We start from the raw sequence: 20,786 nt of genomic DNA, 5'->3' as shown, positions 1-20,786 counted from the left end.
ATTTGAATAATTCTAAGATTGTCAGTACAGTCAGAAGCCTACATGGACGTCTAGACTCGGAAATAGCTAGGGATAGTGGGTTTTGTGGAATACATGGGGCTGGAGACGTAGTAGAACAGTGGTACTCACCGATGATCTTCTCGTCAGCGCGATCTTTTCCCGCACCGACGTCGATAAAGTCGAACAATGTCTTTCCCCGCGTGAATCCACGCACGAAGTCCTCGAACTCGATGATGTCTTCATAAATCCCCCTGCGTACGAGTACGTCGCCCAGCCCCCGAACGTTCGCATAGATGCGGCAGGCGACGCGGTAACCAAATGGGATATCTTGGCACTCATTCTCGATATACTCGTGGATATCGGCGAACAATTGGACAGCAGCCCGGCGGCCACCTTGCTCTCCCTCGCGGAGGAAGTCGTCACTAAACTTGTATGTAGTCAGCAAAATGCACTCAACTCGCAGTACGTGAAGCTCACAATCATGCCGTCGCCGTCAATCAGTACCATAACAAATGGATTCTCAGCCTGTCACGTCCAAGTCAGCTCCAAAGCGATGTGTGGCTGGATGGGATTACCATATTCCGCTGCAGGTTCCGGTGCGACCTCTCATATTGCTGCTTCTCATTTTGCCATGCGAGGATCCAGTTGCGATCGCGGTCGCGTTCGGTGGCCAATATTTGGTACTGTAGCGTACGAAATTAGTACATGCCTCACACGTGTTTCGCACAGTTAGAGCTTACCTGTTGGTGCATATATTCATACCGATTTTTCATTTCCTATTGCGCGTCAGTCACGACTGAGTGATAGTGACAGTTACAGTGCACTTACGGTCATGAACTTGGCCTTTTCATCCTCGTACAGCTGGAATTGCTCGAAGCGTCTGGTAAAGTCTGCTAAATCGGCGTCGGAGGGGCCCGGTGAAGCCAGGCCAAGGCCGCTGAGCGAAGGCGACATATCGCAAAGGGCGCAGGCGATCGGCGAACAGGGTGTGTGACTGAATGATAGATAATCGAATGACTGCGATTTACGTGTATGAGAGAAGGTGGAGAGAAAGCAGGTTCAGGAGGGTCGAGCGCTCTTTCTGCGGTTAGTATAGATTTTTCAAGCCCGAATAGGAAACCGCAAGTGAAGGTGAGTTATTGCGGTGACATAAAACATCACTGGGCAGTGAAGACAGCCAGTCTGGCTTTTAACGGTATGCAGCCATGCGCAACGCCGGCGGGCAGCCACTCCAAGGCGGCGTATGTGCAATTATAGCAAACCGCAGAACCATGGGTGCCGCTGGGTTTGAAATAGAAGGAGCGACATTTGCGGCGTGGATGCCATGTACAACGCGACATGGCGCGTACCAGGAAACAGTCCACGGGTCTATACTTGGAAGGGGCCAGCCACAGAGAGTGTCAAGCGATAGCTCATCTTGACGCAAGGATGATAGAAATAAAATGACCTAGGAGTCTACATTGCGCTCAGGTTTTGCGACATTTCGTGTTCATAATGATGTAGGCTGCAGTGCACCTGTTCACCATCTTCGTTGTAGGGGAGGAGGTGGAGAGATGGTGTCGCATTGCCGCGGCTCTAGTTCCGTCCTCCGACGCCAAGAGGCAGCTGCGCCCGGACGTCACTTCCCAGAAGCCACGTTCGAATTACCCCATCTGTTCCCACACGCCGTCCCTCCTCCTCTCATCCCTCTCCCCGTCTTGTGTCGTCTTCATCATGGTCAATTGGAAGTTTTCATCTCTGCTCCTGCTCTCTCTCCGAGCTCTCGGCACCTATGCTGAGCCCGCGGTAAGCTCCAAACTTTCTGACGCAGCATGACATCAGATGGCTAACGGTCGCGTCTCCAGGCTGAGAAGGTGCAACAGGCAGTAGACGAGCCGCAAACGCCCAACCTCAACGTCGCCGTTTCCGTCTCTTTCCCCCAGTCTGAGATCTTCGGCGTCAAGCTCGTCAACGGCCAGGCCACCCAGGCGCGTCTGTCTGTGGTCAACAATGAGCCAACCCCCGTCGGCGTCACCATTGTCGGTGGCTCGTTGATCCAGGAGATCAAGGGAGAATCTCAGATCCTTCGCAACCTCACTCGCCAGCGCTACTCCATCCAGATCCCCGCTGGCGCCAACGAGACGATTCCCTACAGCTTCACGACGGAGATGCACCCCCAGAATCTCCGCCTCCAGCTCGTGACTGTGCTGAAGGACAGCAAGAACAACCTCATCACCGTCCCGGTCTACAACGAGACTGTCAGCATTGTTGAGGCGCCCACTAGCTTCTTCGACCCCCAGATGTACGTAGCAATCCACCACTCAGCCTGGACACATGTACTTACTTCTCTCTAGCATCTTCCTGTACCTCGTCCTCCTTGGCGCCTTCGGTGGAACCGTGTACTTCATCTACAACACCTGGATCTCCACCTTCTTCCCGCAGAAGAAGGGCCGCGGCAAGGGTGGTGAGCGTGCTAAGGCGTCTTCGGGCCAGAGCAAGAAGGTCGACCCCGCCGATCAGGTTGCCGTCGTTGGTGCTGATGGTCCTGCTGTCACTTCCGGCGCAAAGGCCTACGATGAGAGCTGGATCCCTGCCTCGCACCTTCAGCGCCCCGAAGCCAAGCGCGTCCGCAGCGGCCGAGCTTAGATCCCCTGAACTCGACTTTGAATTCTTTGGGACAATTGGATAATACGAACGGCATGTCAGCATGCGTGTTGTGTGGATATGCTTGCATGTTCGGATACCTGGGCGCAGTTGTGCGCTGCAAGATACGTTAATGCTGCGGATGCAGAAGGCTTGGATAATGACTTGGATGTACTATATTGCGACGTCTAAAAGTTGGCCGACCTTGTACGATATGAAAAGCAATGTCATTTCTCTGACTACGACTTGCCAGACATCCGCCTGAACGTGCTGTCGTGGATGCAGCCTTGAAACACCGTTACACCGCAACAATGACGAGACTGGGCTCACATGTCGGGCTGATTTCCCAATACCCGCGGAGTCTGGCTTCTCGCATGCATTGCTTTGCAGTTACACCCGCAGTATACATGAGTACACGCATATATCTTCGCGCTAGTGCAAGCCGCAAAAGAAACGTTGTAGAGCAGAGCATGTATTACACCGTTCGCTGAGGTTACCTGTGACCCATCAGCTGCCCCGCATCGCGATCTCCATGCCAGTGTCGTACATGCCATCTAAACTTACTCCGCTCAAAACAACATCTCTCGTATCCAGACTCACGGGAGATCCTCCGACGTCGGTGATCTACCTCGCGTCGTATCTTTCATCTCAGGCTAAAACTTGTCCAAACATTCGGTGGAAGCATGCTAGAAGCTCTGTGGCCGTCAAACCAGACGCCGTTGCTTCGCCCTAGCCAGTGTTCGCGGAGGCCCACCCCGCACTTTAGGCTCCGTGCATGACGTGTCGCAGCCTCCCATCTCCAAACAAGCACACACACGAGCACCATACAAAGTTCAAACACGCACCAGCTACCATCACACGCCTCGGCACCTTGGCTGCTGCTCGAATTGTGTAGGTGTGTAAGCTGCAAGTATATGCGCAATGCGATGCGCCTCTCGGCCCTTTTTTGCTTTTCCGGGCGTTTGGGGGGTGGAGGTGGAGGGTCGGCTCGCGCAAACTGGGGGAAAAGACAAATTGCTCAAAGCACCGTAGTCGCACACGGAAAACCCACCCGGGGTAACGGGAGCTAGATGAGCTGGACGCAACCCACGATCGCGTGCATGTCGTTTAGTCTGCGTTGATCGTAGTCGTCTCCTTTGGAACGAGAATTATCCGCCGATTGGGTCCGGATCCGCATGTGCAAGACGTGATGCTCACGATGCCGTGGGGTGATCATGGCTCGAAACGGGAAGGGCTTCACATGTCACGGCGCGGGCGGGTTTGGGGGGCACGCGCGCTAGAGGCTTGCGTGGATGGGCGAGTTGCTTGTGACTCCGAGGGTAGAGAGTTAGTGTGGGTCTAGTTGGGTGAGTCAATTTGGATTCGTGGATGGATATAAGATGAGTGATTGCTGCTCTTGCTACGCTTTTTGCTTATAACAGACATTCCATCAGCTGAGAAGAGACATCCAACATCCGGTTACTACACATCGTGCCATCGTATTGACGACATCAAACAACAAGCCCTGCTCTTATTACCACCGAACGATCATCACGTTTCATCCTCGAGCATACCACATCAGACCAACAATACAGCTCGCATACACAATCACAATGCCGCCAGTCAGCCAATTCCCACCTGCGCGCGTCTTCCTCAAGAACGCAACCTCATCATCTCCATCATCCATCAACATCTCGACATCACGACGAGCCAGTCTGACATCACCGCTAAGCCCCAGATACGCAACTTCGTCAGCCTCAAATGCGTCACAGTCCATGGCACAGATGTTGTCGCAAAGACCAGGCGCTAGAGAGATGGATGGCGGTGCGAGACGAGTGACGAACTGAAGCATCGAGCTACTATTCAATTTCAGCAAATAAAGCTCGCCCGACATACGACTCCAAGGACGTCACAGTCAACAGCAGGCCGCTTGCTCTTGTCTAGCAGACGAACCTTGATGCGACATGAACGCCGAGACGCGAAGACCTGTGCCACTATATCGCGCCGTCAGGAGTGACGACGCAGAGCGCAGAGAACCGCTTGGATGTATCGCAAGACCAAACTTATCATGCGAAAACTTGCACCAAGCGCGGGACGCATGTGCTCACTCACGAAGAGATAGTGGGATGTCTGGCACAAGGCACGACAGAAGTTGTCAACGGCGTTTGGGTGTGGTTGCATTATGTTTAGATTCACGATACCAAAGAGTTCTCTTCAAATACAAAAGTTACTTACTGCATCCGTCTTCTCTCGGTGCCTACTTAACATGTTTCCTTCTGTACATTACAAGATTCAACACAGGTTCAAAGTCACGATGTCAACTCCTACAATCTAAAGTTGCTCCTGTGATCAAGCCAACGCGGACCAGCTCCCAAGTAGCACAATACCCATACTGTCTCATCATGAAAACAGTGCTTTGTGACATTTCAGATCTATAACGACTGTGTGTATTCATGAAACTACATATGTCATCACCATCCCTTTGAACTCATGCCTTGTCGTCGCAGTAGAAGGCACGCGGCCCAAGCTCTCAGCCAGAGATCTTCTTGCCGAACGAGCTCCGCGCCACCAAACTCCTGAACCTCTTGCCAAACACATACGCCGGAATGGTAAGCGCACAAATTCCCAAGTTGATGACCGTGATGCCGTCGAACACCGCGCGTGGTCCGATGTTGGCCATGATGCCGTTCGCGTACGTTGTCGCGATGAAGGTGAACACCGCCTTTGTGAAGTTGATGGTGACGAAAGCCTGGTTTGCATCTTTGGGGTGGCAGTCAATCACGTAGGTCAGACTGGCTGTTGATGCGAACGGCACGGAGAGCGAGTGAATGGACATGAATACCAATGGCCAAACAATAGGGTAGCCAGCTGAAGTACTCATGCCGAAGCCGAGGAAGCCAATCGTAGCAAAGATGACGGCTGGTACCATCAGAGTCAGGCGGAATTCAGGCTCGAAGACACCCTTGTTGCGGCGGGCCATGAATTTCGCGAGAGCATCGGCTGTCCAGCCGGACAGGGGCGAGCCGATAAGTGCGACAACGAGGAGAGGCAGGTTGGTAAGACCGACTTGTGCCGGGTTCAGCGAGTACGGTGGCGCAGAGAAGATGTTGACTGAGAGGACGGAGATGGTGAGTAGCCAAGTCTAGAGGGGAAGATGATAGTCAGCGCGTGTCTCGCAGAAAGCTGATGGGCTTTGCTCACAAAGTAAGACCCATACACGATTGTGCTGAACAGTACTGCCGGGAATGCTATGAGCGGCACAGGCTTCCAAGCGTTCTTCCAGAATGATTCTTGCGACAAGCGGCCACGGAAGAGCGCTAGCTGGCTGTGGTATGACTCTCTCTCTTCTTCGAGCTCGAAAACGGAGGAAACGGACTTGTGCTTCTCATTGACGGCAAGCTTGTCCGTCGTAGGACGGGCGCCATAGTAGGTGGTCTCGACGACGAAAAAGTACATGCCAAGGAGAATCGGAATGAAGATCAGAGCGGAGATACCGAAAGTAGCCTCAAAAGAAACGTTCTGGATGATAGCACCGGCGATTGTTTGGCTAAGACTGGGTCAGTACGCAGATGCGATGAACTGGGTGGAAAGGAACTTACCCGAGAAGCACACCAGAGGCTAACATGCAACCCCAGACTGCGATTCTAGTACCTCTTTGGTGGACAAAGTACATGTCGGACACCGTGGAGGTGACGAGTGTCTCGAGAGGTGCTGATGCAATACCCTGCACGACTCGCATGACAGCGAGAGAGACGAAAGACTGCTTTCTGTCAACGAAGAACCTGTTAGCTCATCTTTCGATACATACCCTGGTGAAGAATCCCCACACGTTCGTTGCAAGAAGGATCACGGTGGAAATGATGAAGAAGGGTCGCTTGCCCCAGATATTCGCTCCAGCAGCCGTGAAGAACGTGGTGAAACCGATCCAAAAGGCGAGAAAACCAATGATCAGACTGGAAACCATATCGATGCTGACGTTGTACTTCATGGCGATGAGTGGAAGTGCGGGTGTCACCATGGGTCCAAGACTGGCGGAGACTCAGCTTGTGGAAACAATGGACTGTCTTCGATGCTTACGCTGTTGTCACACCAGAACTGAAAGCGAGCAGAATCATAATGCATTCCTTCCTTTTCGGTGACCTGTGGCGCGTGAGACAGTGTATCGTGACGGAAATTTCATAGTCTCTCACCAGTTGAGCGGATCGTTGGGACTATCCGAAGGCTGTGGTTGCAGGATGACATCGCCATCGCGCTTGACGTCGCTGAAGTCAACCTTTGAGTCTACTAAACAGGGATTAGTGACACCGTGTTACTGTTCCGAGGGATGAATCCTACGGGAAGGTTCAGAGTCGTTGATGGTAGATGTTCCCGGAGGAGCTGCCATATGGCGGTCTTCTAGAATTCCGAAACCCATCTTGGTGGTACCTAGGTCTGCTAACGTGAAAGAAAAAGAATGGTAACGAGAATGGAAGGAATGTAGATGACTGCCGGCAGTCTTTTCGAACGCGCTGCGTTGAGAAAGAGTAATTAAAATGTGTATTGAATGAAGCAGCAGCAGTAGGACAGCGAGGCCAGCTCTGAACGATGAGTGCCTTGGGCCAACCTCTCTTATGACCGCATTGCGATAGGGCTCGAGGCATCAAGGGTAGCCTGATACTAACGAAACTACGCTGAAGCGTTTGAGACAAAGCGATATACCAACCATGCTCGTCGATCGACGCCTTGCATGGGCTTGACTGCCGAAGCCTGACCAGGGCTAGCCGAACGCGACGTCCAACGCGACGTGTTTCAGTATGTCGGAACTTCCCAGAGATATATACGCCCCAGCGAAAGCAAAATCCGCGGTCGTAGAAAACCCCAGTGTCCGAAAATACAGGGAAATCATGCCTGCCTGGCAGCATATCTATCGATGCAGCCGTTGATAGTTGGTTGTGGACGCGTCTCAGCCGCTACCAGTTGCTTTGGACATTGACATCTGCCAAGACACCATCACAAGCATATCCACGCGGTGATGTGATGACATGGTGCGCCACAGTGCTATCTTGTTGGGACCGTTTTATGTTATCGGGAGGTGGAGGTAGACAGGTAGATCCGATGGCGCGTGTGGTGCCTGACCCTGGAAGAGATGATACAACCGTTGGCGTGTTGCGCGTTGGGTGCGAATGCACAAATCTTCTGTAAGCATTGCGACGACTGTCAGTAATCCAGGCTGCGCTCTGTGACTGCTATCAGCATAGCATACGCGTTCATGCGTGGATGTAGAGCGCTCTTCACGTTTCGCTTCAACTGCCGAAGACAAGACGCGTGATGATCGCGTGTCCAATGCGCGACATGGTATGCATGAAAGTCGCGTCGATCATGCAGGACAGGAAGCTTGACAGATGTGCGATGGGCGTTGTACGATATCGATGTTGATGGAAGGCCGACTCCAGGGCTGCGACAAAGTCGGCAACCCGTGGAGCTGATCGCACTTGACCATTTACGGTATGGTGCCCGACGTCATCGCCATCGTGGGGCAGCGACATGTACCCCGCGACGGGTCATGGCGTAGATGCTATTGGAAACGATTACTATTGGAAGAGATTACTATTTCCTCCGCTACAATTGCCATTTAGCCGCAGTACAGCCGTTATTGGGACTACATATCTCGAGGGGAGTGAGCTGTACAAGATCTTCCAAGAACTCCTGTGCCATCAACTTGGGGAACTTCCATCAAGATGTCTATCGGCATAGCTATCATCGGAAGCGGCATCTTCGCCAAAGAAGAACACTTGCCCGCCATTCAAGACACCCCGTCATTGAGCCTAAAAGCAGTCTACTCGCGATCACTCAAGTCGGCGAAGGCTCTATCCGAGAAGCTATCCGACGTCGAACTCTACAGCGATGACCAGGATGGCAAGAAATTCGAAGACCTACTCAAGAGGGATGATGTGAAGGGCGTAGTCATCGCGTACGTATACTGGCTAGAGTACAGAAAGTGAGTTGCTAACGTGTCGCAACTCAGACTACCGATCCTTGCCCAGCCAGACTACATCAAGAAAGCCCTCGCAGCTGGGAAACATGTCTTTGCTGAGAAGCCCATCGCGAAAGACCTAGAGACCGCACGCGAACTGCTCGCATGGACACAAGACTCCTCCAACACCTCTGCAGTCTACACCGTAGCCGAAAACTTCCGCTTCATCGACTCCTACGTCTGGGGTTCTGAGCAGGTCGCTTCTTTAGGTCGCGTTCTTACCTTCCGTGTACGTGTTGCTGCCATGGTGTCGGCAGGCAGCAAGTACTACGAGACGGAATGGCGCAAGAAGCCGGATCACCAGGGCGGCTTCGTGCTTGACGGCGGCGTGCACTTCGTAGCGGCGACGCGTCTTCTGCTACAAGGTGGCGGCCGAAAGATCAAGAAGGTCAGCGCATTCACCGCGCAGCTTCAGGAGCACCTTCCTCCTGTCGATACACTCAACGCCACTATGCAGCTGGACAACGATGCATCTGGTACTCTGTCCATTTGCTTTGGCACCACCGACACCGGCTCTGAGTACCTGGTTGCCTGCGAGAAGGGCTCAGTTCATGTCGCTCGCGGCAAGGTCACCATCACCAGGGATGGCAAAGACCCAGAGACGAAAGAATTTCCCGATGAGGGCAATGGCGTGAACCAAGAGATCAAGGCTTGGGCGAAGAGTCTGGAGCAAGGAAAGAGGAACGAGATGCAGAGCCCTGAGGAGGCGTTGAAGGATCTGGAGATCCTGGAGAGTTGTTTGAAGAGTGGAGAGCAGGGCGGTAAGCCGATTGATGTTAAGCAGTAGGGTATGTAGCGTTCGCCGAGTGCGCATTCCACGAATGTTAAATCCAAAAGTAAAGCTTCTCTGCGTTAATCTTAAGTCTCCTACAAATTGCCGTCTCTATAAAGCAAGTCCTTCTTAGCTATCTTACACTTCTCTTTCTTTCTCTAGCTTTTGCGCAACGCAAATACATGTGGAGAATGCTAGACGCCTTGCCTGTAAGTAAAATATACACGAAAAGTAAAAAGTAGAACATAGTAAAAACGATGTTGCAAAAAAGAGCAAAAAAGCATCTTCTATCCGAAGATAGAAGACGACGTCTAACCATTGCTGATTTTTCGTTTCTGGACATTATTGTCTGTTGTATCCTTCAAGGGTCCACATGTTCCTAAAGGCAGACTAGGGAATCGAACAAGGCGCCTTGGGTGAGTTGGGTCTGGACCGATTAACCATTCGGAAGCCGTTAATATTGTGGTTGCGGGCTCCTGTCTTTGGTCGTTCCTCTCGAACTTCAGCCAAGGCGGCTTGTTGATGGAAGATTGCGGATTCAAGTGCTATGTATTGGGGGAGATGGTGTGGAGTGTGGGGTGGGACCTGGGATGGAGTGAAGGCGCGTTTGGAGGCGAGTGCGCAGGTGCCTGGTGAGAGCGCTGCGTGCGCGGGCGTGCGCGTTTGCATTTTAGGTGTTTGTTGTGCGATGGCGGAGGGTCGGGGCGCCGACGGGAAGCGAGAGTGATGGTGGTGAGAGTGATGACGAGTTCAGAGGAGGCACCCGCAGTGCTTGACGGCCGTTCTTCAGGGCGAAGGTCTATCCCTACCGATCAGTCTCGAGTAGAGCGCGGAGGGTACGCCGGATATTCGGAGAGTAGTGATAACGCGTAGCTACTGCGAAGGGATCAAACGTCAGCTATGATCCCTTTGACGTGTATGGACTCGCTTGTAGCGCGACTTCCAGCCGTGCTGTCCACGGGTACTTCCGTATTCGAGTCACACCTTGAAGACGATTTCTTTGCATAATGAAAAAGGGGAATTAGATGATCAAGCACATATGTATAGATGATGATAAGGGTCAAGAGAAGAAGCAGAACGATGGACGAGACAATTACTTGGTGAAATGATAATAAAATAGAGCAAGATCACCTGTCGCGCAATAGGAAAGAAAGATCATAGGAATTCAGCAACAAAGAGAAATGAAATATATCTTACACAACGCATATCAGGTGTCACGTCTACGACATGCACCACTAGAAAGACATCCTCTCACTTGGTAGTTTGTCCCTGCTCTTGCATTTCCTTCATCTTCCGCTGCGTCTCCAACTCAAACGCCTGCTTCTTCAATACATCAATCTTGTCGTCAATCACCGCGATCTGGGCCTCGACCCGAAGAAGCTTTTCCTGCATCATGTTCTCGTAGTCGTCGTCGGTCAAGACTTGCATCGGACTCCACTTGCTCTTTGCAATCTTTTGCATAAGGTTCTCCTTGGGCTTGGCTTCACCTCTCGCTCGTTCCTGGATTTCGCTGGAGTTCTTGGCGTCGAGGTAATTGTACCCATGCTGTCCTGCCCAGCCGAACAGGGTGAACATGATGGTACCTGGAATGACATTTCGAGGGCCGCGAAAGAGGAGGCCGAGGTTGAATCCAGTCAGTCCACCAGCAAGGGCTGACGCGCGAACCTTGTCAGACGTGGTTGGGTTGAGGTCGGTGCGAGGATAGACGGGTGCCCCGCGAGTGAGGTTCCACCAGTTGAGTAAGCCAGCGTGGTTGAGGACTGACGTGCGGATGCCCCAGAACGTGCTGCCAATGGCGAACCATTGCGCTCCTGAAACGATGGAGAAGAGAACCGGAGTTTGCGTGCGGATAGTACCGTAGAAGGCACCAATCACGGTACCAGGGACGGCTGGAACAGGTTAGGCAAAGTTTATGAGGTGAGAAAAAGCTGACAAGACGACGATTATGCAGCAGTGAAATGAAAGCGCACGACTACAATGAAGCGAGACTACGTGGAGTGGTGAAAAGACCATGTGCGTACCTGAGGCTCCGCCAATATAGAGTGCTTGCCGGGCAACCTCGAAAGGCTGCGTGACCTGGTCTGGGTCATGTTTGGCTTTCATCGCTCTTTCATGGGGGCTGAAGGTCGTGGACCAGATTCGGGTAAGGACAATGCAAGGTTCGCCGCCGTTGGAAAAGCAAAGGCGCTGACTAAGCGAGGCCCAACGAACGCACAGCCTGAGCTTAAGATTTCCGTTCGGGAAAGTCTCAAGAACTCACCCCACACACGCTTCAACCACAGACCCCGCAACCACCAAGACCACACCCGAGAGCAAGAGACCGCTCTCCAGACTCGAATCAGACAGCGCGCCGAACCTACTCGCGCACAGTCTGCCAAACCGCAATCATGGGTACGTCGCCGCGGTGCGCACGCAAATTGCAGGCGTCACTCGAGCCGGCTTTTTTGCCCCGCTCTGTACCGCGCCCAAAACAAGAAGCCATGGCTGACGATGTGTTGTAGCGCCCAAGAAGAAGCAACAGACCATGGGCCTGGGAGAATTCCTAAATGACCAATGTACGCCCCGCCTACCTGTCCCCGAGCGCGCAGAAGACTGACATGTAGCAGCGCTAGGATCATGGGCCGACGAAATGGAGGACGCGCCAATGCCTGGTGAGTGACACGCATTCTGCTTAGGGAGTGGCCCGGTGTACTAACGTTTGCAGGAGCCGGTAATACACCCCACCGACTGTCGCAGCGCGAACATGCACATGACGGAAGACTGACACATTTTTAGGTGCCGGTAGAAGCTCTGGCTATGGAGGCGACAGGCCTACCTTTGGCTCTGGCGGCGGCAGCGGCTTCGGTGCTGACCGCGCTGGCAGCTATGGTGAGGAGAGACTCTTTACATGCATCTGCGTATGCTAACAATACCCCAGCCGACCGTGGATTCGCAACTCGCGAGGCGCTCCCCATGCCCTCCAAGCCCCCGTACACCGCCCACCTGGGCAACCTCTCCTTCGATGCCACCGAGGGCGACGTGACCGACTTCTTCGCCGACTGCGAGGTGACCAACGTGCGCATCGTCGAGGACAAACTGGACCGAAAGCCCAAGGGCTTCGGCTACGTCGAATTTGGCAGCGTTGATGGACTGAAGAAGGCGCTTGACCTGTCTGGCACATCTTTCCAGGGCAGGAATATCCGTGTCAGCGTCGCTGAACCCCGTACGTCATGTGTCTACACGATGCACTCAAACAATTACTGACAAGTCACAGCCAAGGACCGCGAAGAAGCCCGCGTCATCACAGACTGGACCCGAAAGGGACCCCTCCCTGATCTACCTGGCCAGCGCAGCAGCTCCGGACGCGGCGGCTTCGGCTCGGGCCGTGACCGCGCTTTCGACGCAGGATCCGACGCCGGCAGCGAGCGTGGTGAGCGTCGCCGCCCACCTCCATTCGAGAGCGACGGAAAGCCCCGCGACTTTGGCAACTGGGAGCGCCGAGGACCCCTTTCTCCATCCGCTGCACCTCCCCCCAGCGAGGGCGGCCGCACTCGAGGTGGCTTCGAAGGAGGTCCCCGCGAGGGCCGCCGACAGTCCCCCGCCTGGGGCGAGGGTCAAGGCACTGAGGGCTCTCGTGGGCCCCGCCGTGAGTTCCAGGAGCGACCGCAATTTGAGAGGCAGCCTACTGCGGCAGACAATGACAACCAGTGGCGATCCAAGATGCGCCCCGATGCGCCTATCAAGTCGCCAACATCCACACCCGACGCTAGCACGCCATCATCACCGGCACCGCAGGCCGCTGCACCCGCCGGCCGCCCTCGCTTGAACCTGGCCAAGCGAACCGTCTCCGAGGCTCAACCAGCTCAAGACGCGTCCACTCCTTCGGACAAGCCCAACCCATTCGGTGCCGCCCGACCCATCGACACCGCTGCTCGTGAGAAAGAGATCGAGGAGAAGAGGCAACTTGCTTTGCGCCAGAAGAAGGAAGCCGATGACAAGGCGCGCGAGGAGAAGAAGGCCAAGGAAGCCGCGGAGAAGCCAGCGCCCAAGGACTCAGCACAGCCAACGCCGACAAAGAAGGAGGAGAATGATAGCGAGGAGAAGCCCAAGTCCAACTTCGAGATCCTCCAACGGGTGGACGAGGGTAATTCTGCCGGCCAGGATGAGGATGCCGAGGGAGAGATTGTACACGACAAGGACGTCAAGCCGCAAGAAGTCACTCGTGACCCACCGAAGGCTGAACAAGGCTCATGGAGGCGGAAGTCCAGCACAGCTGCGGCACCTGAAGGCACTACTACCGAGGTCATGGACGACGATGGCTGGAGCACTGTCACCAAGCCCACCAAGAACGTTAAGAACAACCGCCGAGGAGGCGGAGGTGCCCCGGCCCGCGCCATCGCGTCTTAGGTGGACGTATCAATATTGAGACTAGCCCCGATGCTGTATCTGGGATGAACGCAACGCATATTCGACGGCGTGGTGGCGTCCTTTGTGTTTCTGGGCTTTGCTGTTAATCACAGCTGTTTTTGTTCGGCGGTTTTCCCATATTGTTGCATCACTGCACAATCATCGTCCTTTCGACAGCCCTGTTAATCCGAGCGCGATTTGCAAGGCGTCCGTGGCTGGACTTGGGACGTTTTACGAGCTTCTTTCTGCATGCCCCTTACGATGCCGTTCCTTGGCGCTGCTCGTTTCCAAAAAGTATTGGTCGCCCTCCTAGACCTTCCACATCCGGTAAATATAGGATATGCCACATTTTCGATTATCTCCCCTCGCCATCAGTATGTCTGTTGTTGTGGCCTAGCCAAGCTCTCTCTTTGATGGATCTGTGTTAGGGAACTAGAGGGATGGTATGCACTGGCATGTATTTAGCTGCAACAAGAATTTCGAAAGTATCTACACTCCAATGTTTGACGCATGTTTGCGATAATGCGGTGCATTACTGTGATGTATATGTAGGGTTCGTATGAGGGTCTGACAGGGGTGGGTCGTTGTCAAGGATTCAAGCATGCAGACCATGGTTCGATTTGGGACTATAAAATCTGTTCTTTGGTCGTCATCCTCCGCTGTCATAGCTACAATATTCGAAGTTGGAAAACGAAAGATCATCTACACTATGTCTGGCACTATTGTCATAGAAAAGATTCAGGGCCATTACGTCTCGGAAGAGATGATCGCTCAAGCGGCTGAGCTCTTTTCCTCTAACTATGGAATCTGGGGTCCTCTTGCTGAAGAGAGAATGGGCACATTGGGTAAATTCTGCAAGCCAGGTAGGTACAGTACTTACTCTCGCTGATGAATACAATGCTAATGTTTGTGTAGGACGCCCCGTGAAGATGTCCAAAAGTCGACTTCGTGAGCAGTCTCTTGCTCCGGGTACTGACAGCGTTCTGGTGCGCGCTACGGTCGATAACAAACTTGCTGGACACGCCTTTGCAACTTTCTGGGACTACGAGGGCCGCAGAATTGGCTGGATCACTCAACTATGTGTCGGTCGGGATTTCAGGCGCAACGGGCTGGCTACAAAGGTCTGTCTTCACACAACTTATTGACCTCAGCCAGCATTCACTGAACCTTACAGATCTTGTTCCATCTGAGCGAAAACGAACACGACCGCAGTTTCGGAATCCTTTCGTCTCATCCTGCTACTATCCGTGCTGCTCTGCGAGCCTTCGGACATGGGATCGAGAAGGTGGATTTGAGCGGGATCAAGGAGCTTGTACCCGCTATTATGAAATCCTCGCCAGTTCCTTACGTCAAGATGGCTAAACCTACGGGCTCCTTGTTTGATCAGGGTGATCAGACGGGTGCTGTCTGCTGCGCCGACACTGCGTTCTGGGTTGATCACGCTGAGCCCCTGACTGCGCTGAATGTCATCAAGGAGGACGGTATAAAGTGGCCGTTTGGAGATCTGCCTGAAGGCTGCGAGTTCTTGGCCTTTGTCAGTAGATCTTCTGTTACATGATGCTGCAGTCTACAACAACACACGATGCGGAAGACCTGATGGACCCCAGGGTAATGTAGACTTCTGGGTTATCGATGCAGTGGTATACTGCTTGGATTGAGCCCGTTGTAGCAGGCTAGGAGGAAGCAGCCGCTAAAAATGTCTGGTCCTTTCCCTTGCATGTGGTGCAGCGATGCTAACGTCTAGTCGATCGCCGTTGACGTGCCGCGAACAGGGTTCACGACGCAGGATCCCGGTACGTGCGCCACAATACGTCAGATGTGCCCGGCCTGTGTCCAACTTCGATATCTTGCTTTGGCGGCGATCGCCTACGCTATCACTTTCCTTTTCGTGTCTTGCGATGCATATAGTGTTTCATTCCAATTAGTTGAGCTAGGAAATCGACACGTTCATGGGTGTTGCCCCAATTCGTCATTATACAAACCGAGCGGAAGCGTACCATAGATACGACGCGCGCTGTTAGGGGTTTGGTACACATCATTCCTGGGCTCAAATAGAGGGGACATCTTTACACAATGGCGTCGAAGCCATCATCACCGGGACCCAATGCGACACCTGCAACGCCAGCCAAGCAGGCACGATCCAGGAAGGCCGCTACTCCAAGTCAGACTGAACAGGGAAGAGCAGGGTCCGCAGGCGGAGTCGTATTACCAAAAGAGCCCGCTGCGAAGGCTTCAGCATCGTCAGCAAAGAAGCCTGCAGCAGCACCAAGCACAGATGACGTTACCGCACCGGCAGCGAAGACACCGAAGAAGAAACCCAGGAAGCTGAACAAGGAGCCCACATCAACATCTACAGATGCAGCAAAGTCTACTACTGCAAGTAAAACAACGGCAGATGTGCCATCGCCCTCCGAACTCGAAGCGTTGAAGTCTCGTGTCAGAGGCTTGGAAGCCAAGGTAGAAGAGCTCTACAAAGCCGGTGCGATTCCCGACTCACGACCTGGCCGCTCCCCTCGCCGACGAGGAAAAGGGCGAAAAGCCTCGTCTACAGCGCAGGTTCCCACACTTAGTACCACGGCCAATGAAAGCGATTCCCGGGTCCAGGAACTTGGCGACGACGAAGAGGAGGAAGCAGATGAAGAACTCATACGCCTCGAGGGCGAGTTGGAGGTGGCAAGACAGGATCTAGAACACTTCAATCCTCGCAGCCAAGGAGCAAAAAGAGGCGGAACAGAACACGTTGAGGAGATTGACAGGGACGTACCCGGAGCAAGAGCAGGTACAGAGAGACAAGTCACCCTATCCGGAAGCTACCGTATCCCCATCCCGGCCAACGTCAACCTTGAAGACGTCAAGACGATAAAATCAGGTGTCTCCGCTGCCCAAAACGTAGCGCGTTCTTTCCTCGAACAACGACGCGCCGCCGCCGCTGTGCGTGCTTCCGAGAACAGCGCCTCTGCACCACAACAACAGTCTAGCAGCAGAACTACCAAAGTTCCCGCTTCAAAATCTTCTTCTGCAACCACGCCGAAGCCAAAGAGAAGCATGAGCTCGACGATGGAGGTTGCCGTGGATAACAGCGATGGTAAACAGAGTTGGAGTGAGTGGATCGGTGGATACAGCATGGCGATTACGAGGGCCGTTAGCAAGATTGAACATGAAGCTGCTGTTGAAGCGCAGAGGGGCGGTGGAAGTGCGGGTGCGAGTAGGCCTTCGGCAGGTGGAAGGAGGACGAGCGCGCCTACGTCTAAGAAAGCGGCTGGGAAGAGACCTGCTGCGAAGGCCACTTTGAGTGGAGAGCAGGTTCATGGACTGATGAGTTAAATGGTGGGGTAGAGACTTTGTACGATATAGTTTGAAGATTAGGTGCGGGTGTTTTGGGTAGCATTGAAAAGCATAGGTGCCGTCGAAAGTAGTACCGCAAGCATGAAGGGTTCGTTCGATGTGAGCACGGTTATACTATGATACAGTACCCACTACCCTGATTCTTCATATCTTTAGCGCTCCTTCATTTTACTTCTGAGCCCCTCCCTCTGCTTCTGCTGCCGCCTGTCCCACATGCTCGTTCTCATTCTCATTCGGAACGGGTGCAGCGCCCTGACCACCATCGTCCACATGCTCTCGTTGCGCATCATCGGCGGGACGAGCTTCTTCCCTCGATGCTTGTATTCGCGGACCCTCAGCAGTGGCGGGGTTAGCTGGAGGAGCATCTACCGCTGGTGCAGCAGGAGCTTCTTCCGGCACCGGGTCTAAGGGCAACTCTCTGTGTGCCTCGCTACCTGCGGCAGCGGATCTATGGGAAGTCGAGGAATGACTGCTGTGGCTCTTTGTGCTACCCTTTGACGAAGAGGAGGAGCTAGAAGATTGAGACCTGCCTGACTTCACGCTCTCTGCCTTCTCTTTCGCTGCAAGCTTGCTTGCTTCGGGTGCAACTGCAGCTGCAACATGTCGCGGAAGCTCAGAATTGCTATTGTCATTTCTCACACTTTTCCTTGATCCATACTCGGTGCCTGCGTCTAACCCATGGAGAGCCATTCCAAACACTCCGCCCATCCTCCTTCGGGGCTTCTGACTCTTCCAGCTAGCAGTGGTGATCGGTTTACCCTTCCCACCTGCGAGCCAGAAGAGCGTGGACGGAACACGCTGATGATCTCGCAGAGCGGAAGGTGAGCCGGCGCCGCCTCTAAGGCTGACCGTTGGAGGGAGTGTGGCTGGTTGTATGTTATGACTCGCGGAGACGGCGGAAGTATCGATAGAAGGGCCTGTGAGGCGAGCAAAGATCGAGGCGAGACCGAACAATGGTAGATAGGAGAAGATCGAGCGTGGCTGCGGGTACGTAGCTGTAAAACTTGCAGTGCGTGAGGTTGCTGGATTGGTAACGTCTCCGCCACCAGATGTAGATCTGCCCGTTCGTGGCGTGTCTTGACATCCATCGCGTCTCGAGATACCTTTCGGAAGGCGAGATGTACCGTGTGCCCTCCGCAAAGCGCGTGCAACTTCGGCGATATTGGGGGTTCTCGCTGGCGGCAAGTAATCATCGCTACCTGAATCAGTTTCATAACCAGGCCTGTGACAAGTAAGTAGCAGTTGCTTCATCGCCAGACCACAGCTACGAGTATGGATGTTTTCGTCTCCTCCACTACCACCTCGCAATCTTGGCATTTCATCGTAAGCAGGACCCTCTTGAAAATCTGGTAGCTGGTCGTTTGTCTTAAAGTCATCTTCAGAGTTTCTACGCCTCCTGCGACGGCGACTATCAGCTGACCGTCTTGAAGCCCGGGATTGTCGCCCTGATTGCTCTGGGGAGCGTCTAGGATAGACATTACTATGGTACAATTGTGCATCGATACTAGCTTGCTGCTCAGGGCGTGGTCGTTCAACGACAACATGTCCACCGGTTTCGAGATAGCCCTCAACGACGAGATTGCTACGCGACGGCTGTGACAACTGGCGTTGCTCTGCACTTTTAGTGAAGGCGGCTGAAAATTTCTGGCCATAGAAGACCGTCTCGGAGAAGTCTGTAGTCGGATCCGAAGTTTTCTTGCGACGAGCAGCGCGGGCGAAATCGATTAGCGGACTTGGGGCTCCGGCACGAATGGCATCCAGGTGCTGCGAAACTTCACTTTCGCGCACGTATGGGTAATCCTTTGAGTTGCGTAAGTAACGATGATAATGTAGTTTGGGACTGATTGGCCTCACTTCGTTATGATCAAGAGCGCTTTTCGATCGCCGGGGAATATCGTCACTCCTGGTAGCATTTCTCTGCTGTAGCGCCGGGTTGATAGCACCTGGTCGTGGCACAGGCAGTGCTGCTCTCCGCGGTGGGTTGCCTATCCTTTTCGCCGCGATTTCTGGAGGGACTATACGCGGACATTCTTCGGATGAAGGACTGTGCTGTGGACGAGAGCTCTGAACTGCTGGATCCTCATTGATCTTACGACCTGGCTTCCATGTGAAAGCTGATTTCATGTGGGAAAGTGCGCTTTGGGACTGACATTCATTGCATGGTTCGCCAGAGGGTGACTTCGGTGGCCGCATGCCACAGAAATCGCAGCGTCGGCGTTCCACGCTAGGGAAGGAATGGTATTCACTCGCATCATAAGGACAGGGCTGGCTGGTTTCGGACAGCGATGGTACCTGTAGTCGAATGACTGGAGGGGGTTGAGGAGCCTGCTGGTTAGCGCCAGCAACGCCTCGTTGTATTATGGCCTCTTCTCCGAGTTCCGTGCATGATCGTAGACTTGAACTGATATGCGGGCTTGATCTCCGTATGGGAAGGGCTGCCAATATAGTATTGAAGCTGGAAGAAATGCGTCGCTTGAGGGTCCTTGGCCGCTCGGGTGGGACTATCGGTGAGTCTGGTTCAGAGGTGGGCTTCGCTGGGTTCGGCATTTTCTGTAGATTGAGGCTATGGTTATGGGAGATCTGAATAGCGAAGCGCAGGTTAAGAGCAAGCGAACGTGTGATTTGAGAGCTTTCGTTACTTCCAAATGGCTCGAACGTCAGAGATCGGTAGACTGTGAAAGCCCTAATCTGGACCATAAGTTGGGCACCTTATGAATGGTAGAGCATTCGTGAATATTGACAGCAGCCATGACGTGGTGGAAGGAGGAACGTCTGCGAACGGTCTATTGGTGAACACAGCGGCAAACGTGAACAGGAGGACAACGCTGGAATACCAGCAACCGTAGTCTATACAAGATGTCGTAGTCTCATACCCGAAGAGATCGTGGCCGTGAAATGCTCCAGCTTTGTGCGCGAGGTTATCATTGCTACCGGCTGCGGCCAACGACATACTGCCTACCCACAGTCGTTGACAACACTCTCGGTCTTAGTACCTTGAGAGGCGTCCCTCTTCAGGCCAGTCGTACATGTCTCGTAGGTGGTTTCGATCAGATGCGCGTTCTTGCCTCCAGCCATCGTCATCGTCGTTGTTGAAGTAGTCACAGTTGTAGTTGCGTGACGGGCCTGGGGAACAACCAGCGCACCTACCACGACGGTCGCCAACTTGATCTGTGAGAACTCCGCAAAGGCAGAGTACGTGAACTCGATTGCAGATTGTGAGTAGTGTTCCTGGGACGTACAGCGCATCGCTTACCCCGCATTTGAGACAAACTCTTGTGTGGGCCAAAATACCACTGCGACACCATTTGCCTTTTCTCATATCGTCGGCAAAGGCTTTCCAGTGGTGAAAGCGGATGCAGCCTTTGCAAGTATACAGTTGTTTAGTCTTGGCCCAAGGAGTTCCTTCGGCGGCCAGAAACTCGGCATGCGTCGGGGTGGGTATGATTGATCTGAAATAGCGAGTTGTGAAAGCCCAGTTGGCTTTGTTGCTTAGGTCGAGAAGACTGATTATTTCCAGATGAAGCTCGACGGGCAGGCGAAGGAGGGGCGGAGAAGACATGGTGTGCACACGCTGTGCGCGTCGGACGGGCTTTCGAAGTCGTTTCGTCTAAGACCAGCGCGTCAGTTGGTGTTATGTGAAGATCGGCGTCCAGCTTACGATTGATGCCT

The 20,786-nt window shown here is 53.5% G+C and overlaps 6 protein-coding genes across 6 annotated transcripts; 4 read left to right on the top strand and 2 right to left on the bottom strand.

The window, feature by feature from the left end:
• Window positions 1-1,713: 1,713 nt before the first annotated feature.
• J4E92_001956 (uncharacterized protein) lies at window positions 1,714-2,625 on the top strand (the record flags this gene model as incomplete). Its single annotated transcript, XM_051493362.1, has 3 exons — window positions 1,714-1,785; window positions 1,845-2,281; window positions 2,334-2,625. 3 exons carry the CDS (start codon window positions 1,714-1,716, stop codon window positions 2,623-2,625), a joined length of 801 nt encoding a protein of 266 aa, XP_051356593.1.
• Window positions 2,626-5,131: 2,506 nt separating this feature from the next.
• On the bottom strand, window positions 5,132-6,589 carry J4E92_001955 (uncharacterized protein; the record flags this gene model as incomplete). The annotated part of the gene is made up of 4 exons (XM_051493361.1): window positions 5,132-5,743; window positions 5,803-6,148; window positions 6,201-6,383; window positions 6,429-6,589. 4 exons carry the CDS (start codon window positions 6,587-6,589, stop codon window positions 5,132-5,134), a joined length of 1,302 nt encoding a protein of 433 aa, XP_051356592.1.
• Window positions 6,590-8,318: 1,729 nt separating this feature from the next.
• J4E92_001954 (uncharacterized protein) lies at window positions 8,319-9,401 on the top strand (the record flags this gene model as incomplete). Its single annotated transcript, XM_051493360.1, has 2 exons — window positions 8,319-8,551; window positions 8,606-9,401. 2 exons carry the CDS (start codon window positions 8,319-8,321, stop codon window positions 9,399-9,401), a joined length of 1,029 nt encoding a protein of 342 aa, XP_051356591.1.
• Window positions 9,402-10,637: 1,236 nt separating this feature from the next.
• J4E92_001953 (uncharacterized protein) lies at window positions 10,638-11,489 on the bottom strand (the record flags this gene model as incomplete). Its single annotated transcript, XM_051493359.1, has 2 exons — window positions 10,638-11,275; window positions 11,408-11,489. The coding sequence occupies 2 exons, from the start codon at window positions 11,487-11,489 to the stop codon at window positions 10,638-10,640; spliced, it is 720 nt and encodes a 239-aa protein (XP_051356590.1).
• A 526-nt stretch (window positions 11,490-12,015) lies between these two features.
• Window positions 12,016-13,772, top strand: J4E92_001952 (uncharacterized protein; the record flags this gene model as incomplete). Its single annotated transcript, XM_051493358.1, has 5 exons — window positions 12,016-12,037; window positions 12,091-12,096; window positions 12,162-12,254; window positions 12,304-12,588; window positions 12,640-13,772. The coding sequence occupies 5 exons, from the start codon at window positions 12,016-12,018 to the stop codon at window positions 13,770-13,772; spliced, it is 1,539 nt and encodes a 512-aa protein (XP_051356589.1).
• A 709-nt stretch (window positions 13,773-14,481) lies between these two features.
• J4E92_001951 (uncharacterized protein) lies at window positions 14,482-16,849 on the top strand (the record flags this gene model as incomplete). Its single annotated transcript, XM_051493357.1, has 6 exons — window positions 14,482-14,635; window positions 14,688-14,893; window positions 14,947-15,306; window positions 15,517-15,565; window positions 15,958-16,703; window positions 16,751-16,849. The coding sequence occupies 6 exons, from the start codon at window positions 14,482-14,484 to the stop codon at window positions 16,847-16,849; spliced, it is 1,614 nt and encodes a 537-aa protein (XP_051356588.1).
• Window positions 16,850-20,786: the final 3,937 nt, after the last annotated feature.

Source organism: Alternaria infectoria, assembly GCF_024043175.1.
Source record: "Alternaria infectoria strain BMP 0036 chromosome Unknown scaffold_2, whole genome shotgun sequence".
In the NCBI taxonomy this organism is placed as follows: domain Eukaryota; kingdom Fungi; phylum Ascomycota; class Dothideomycetes; order Pleosporales; family Pleosporaceae; genus Alternaria; species Alternaria infectoria.
This window is presented reverse-complemented; position numbering and strand designations above follow the sequence as displayed.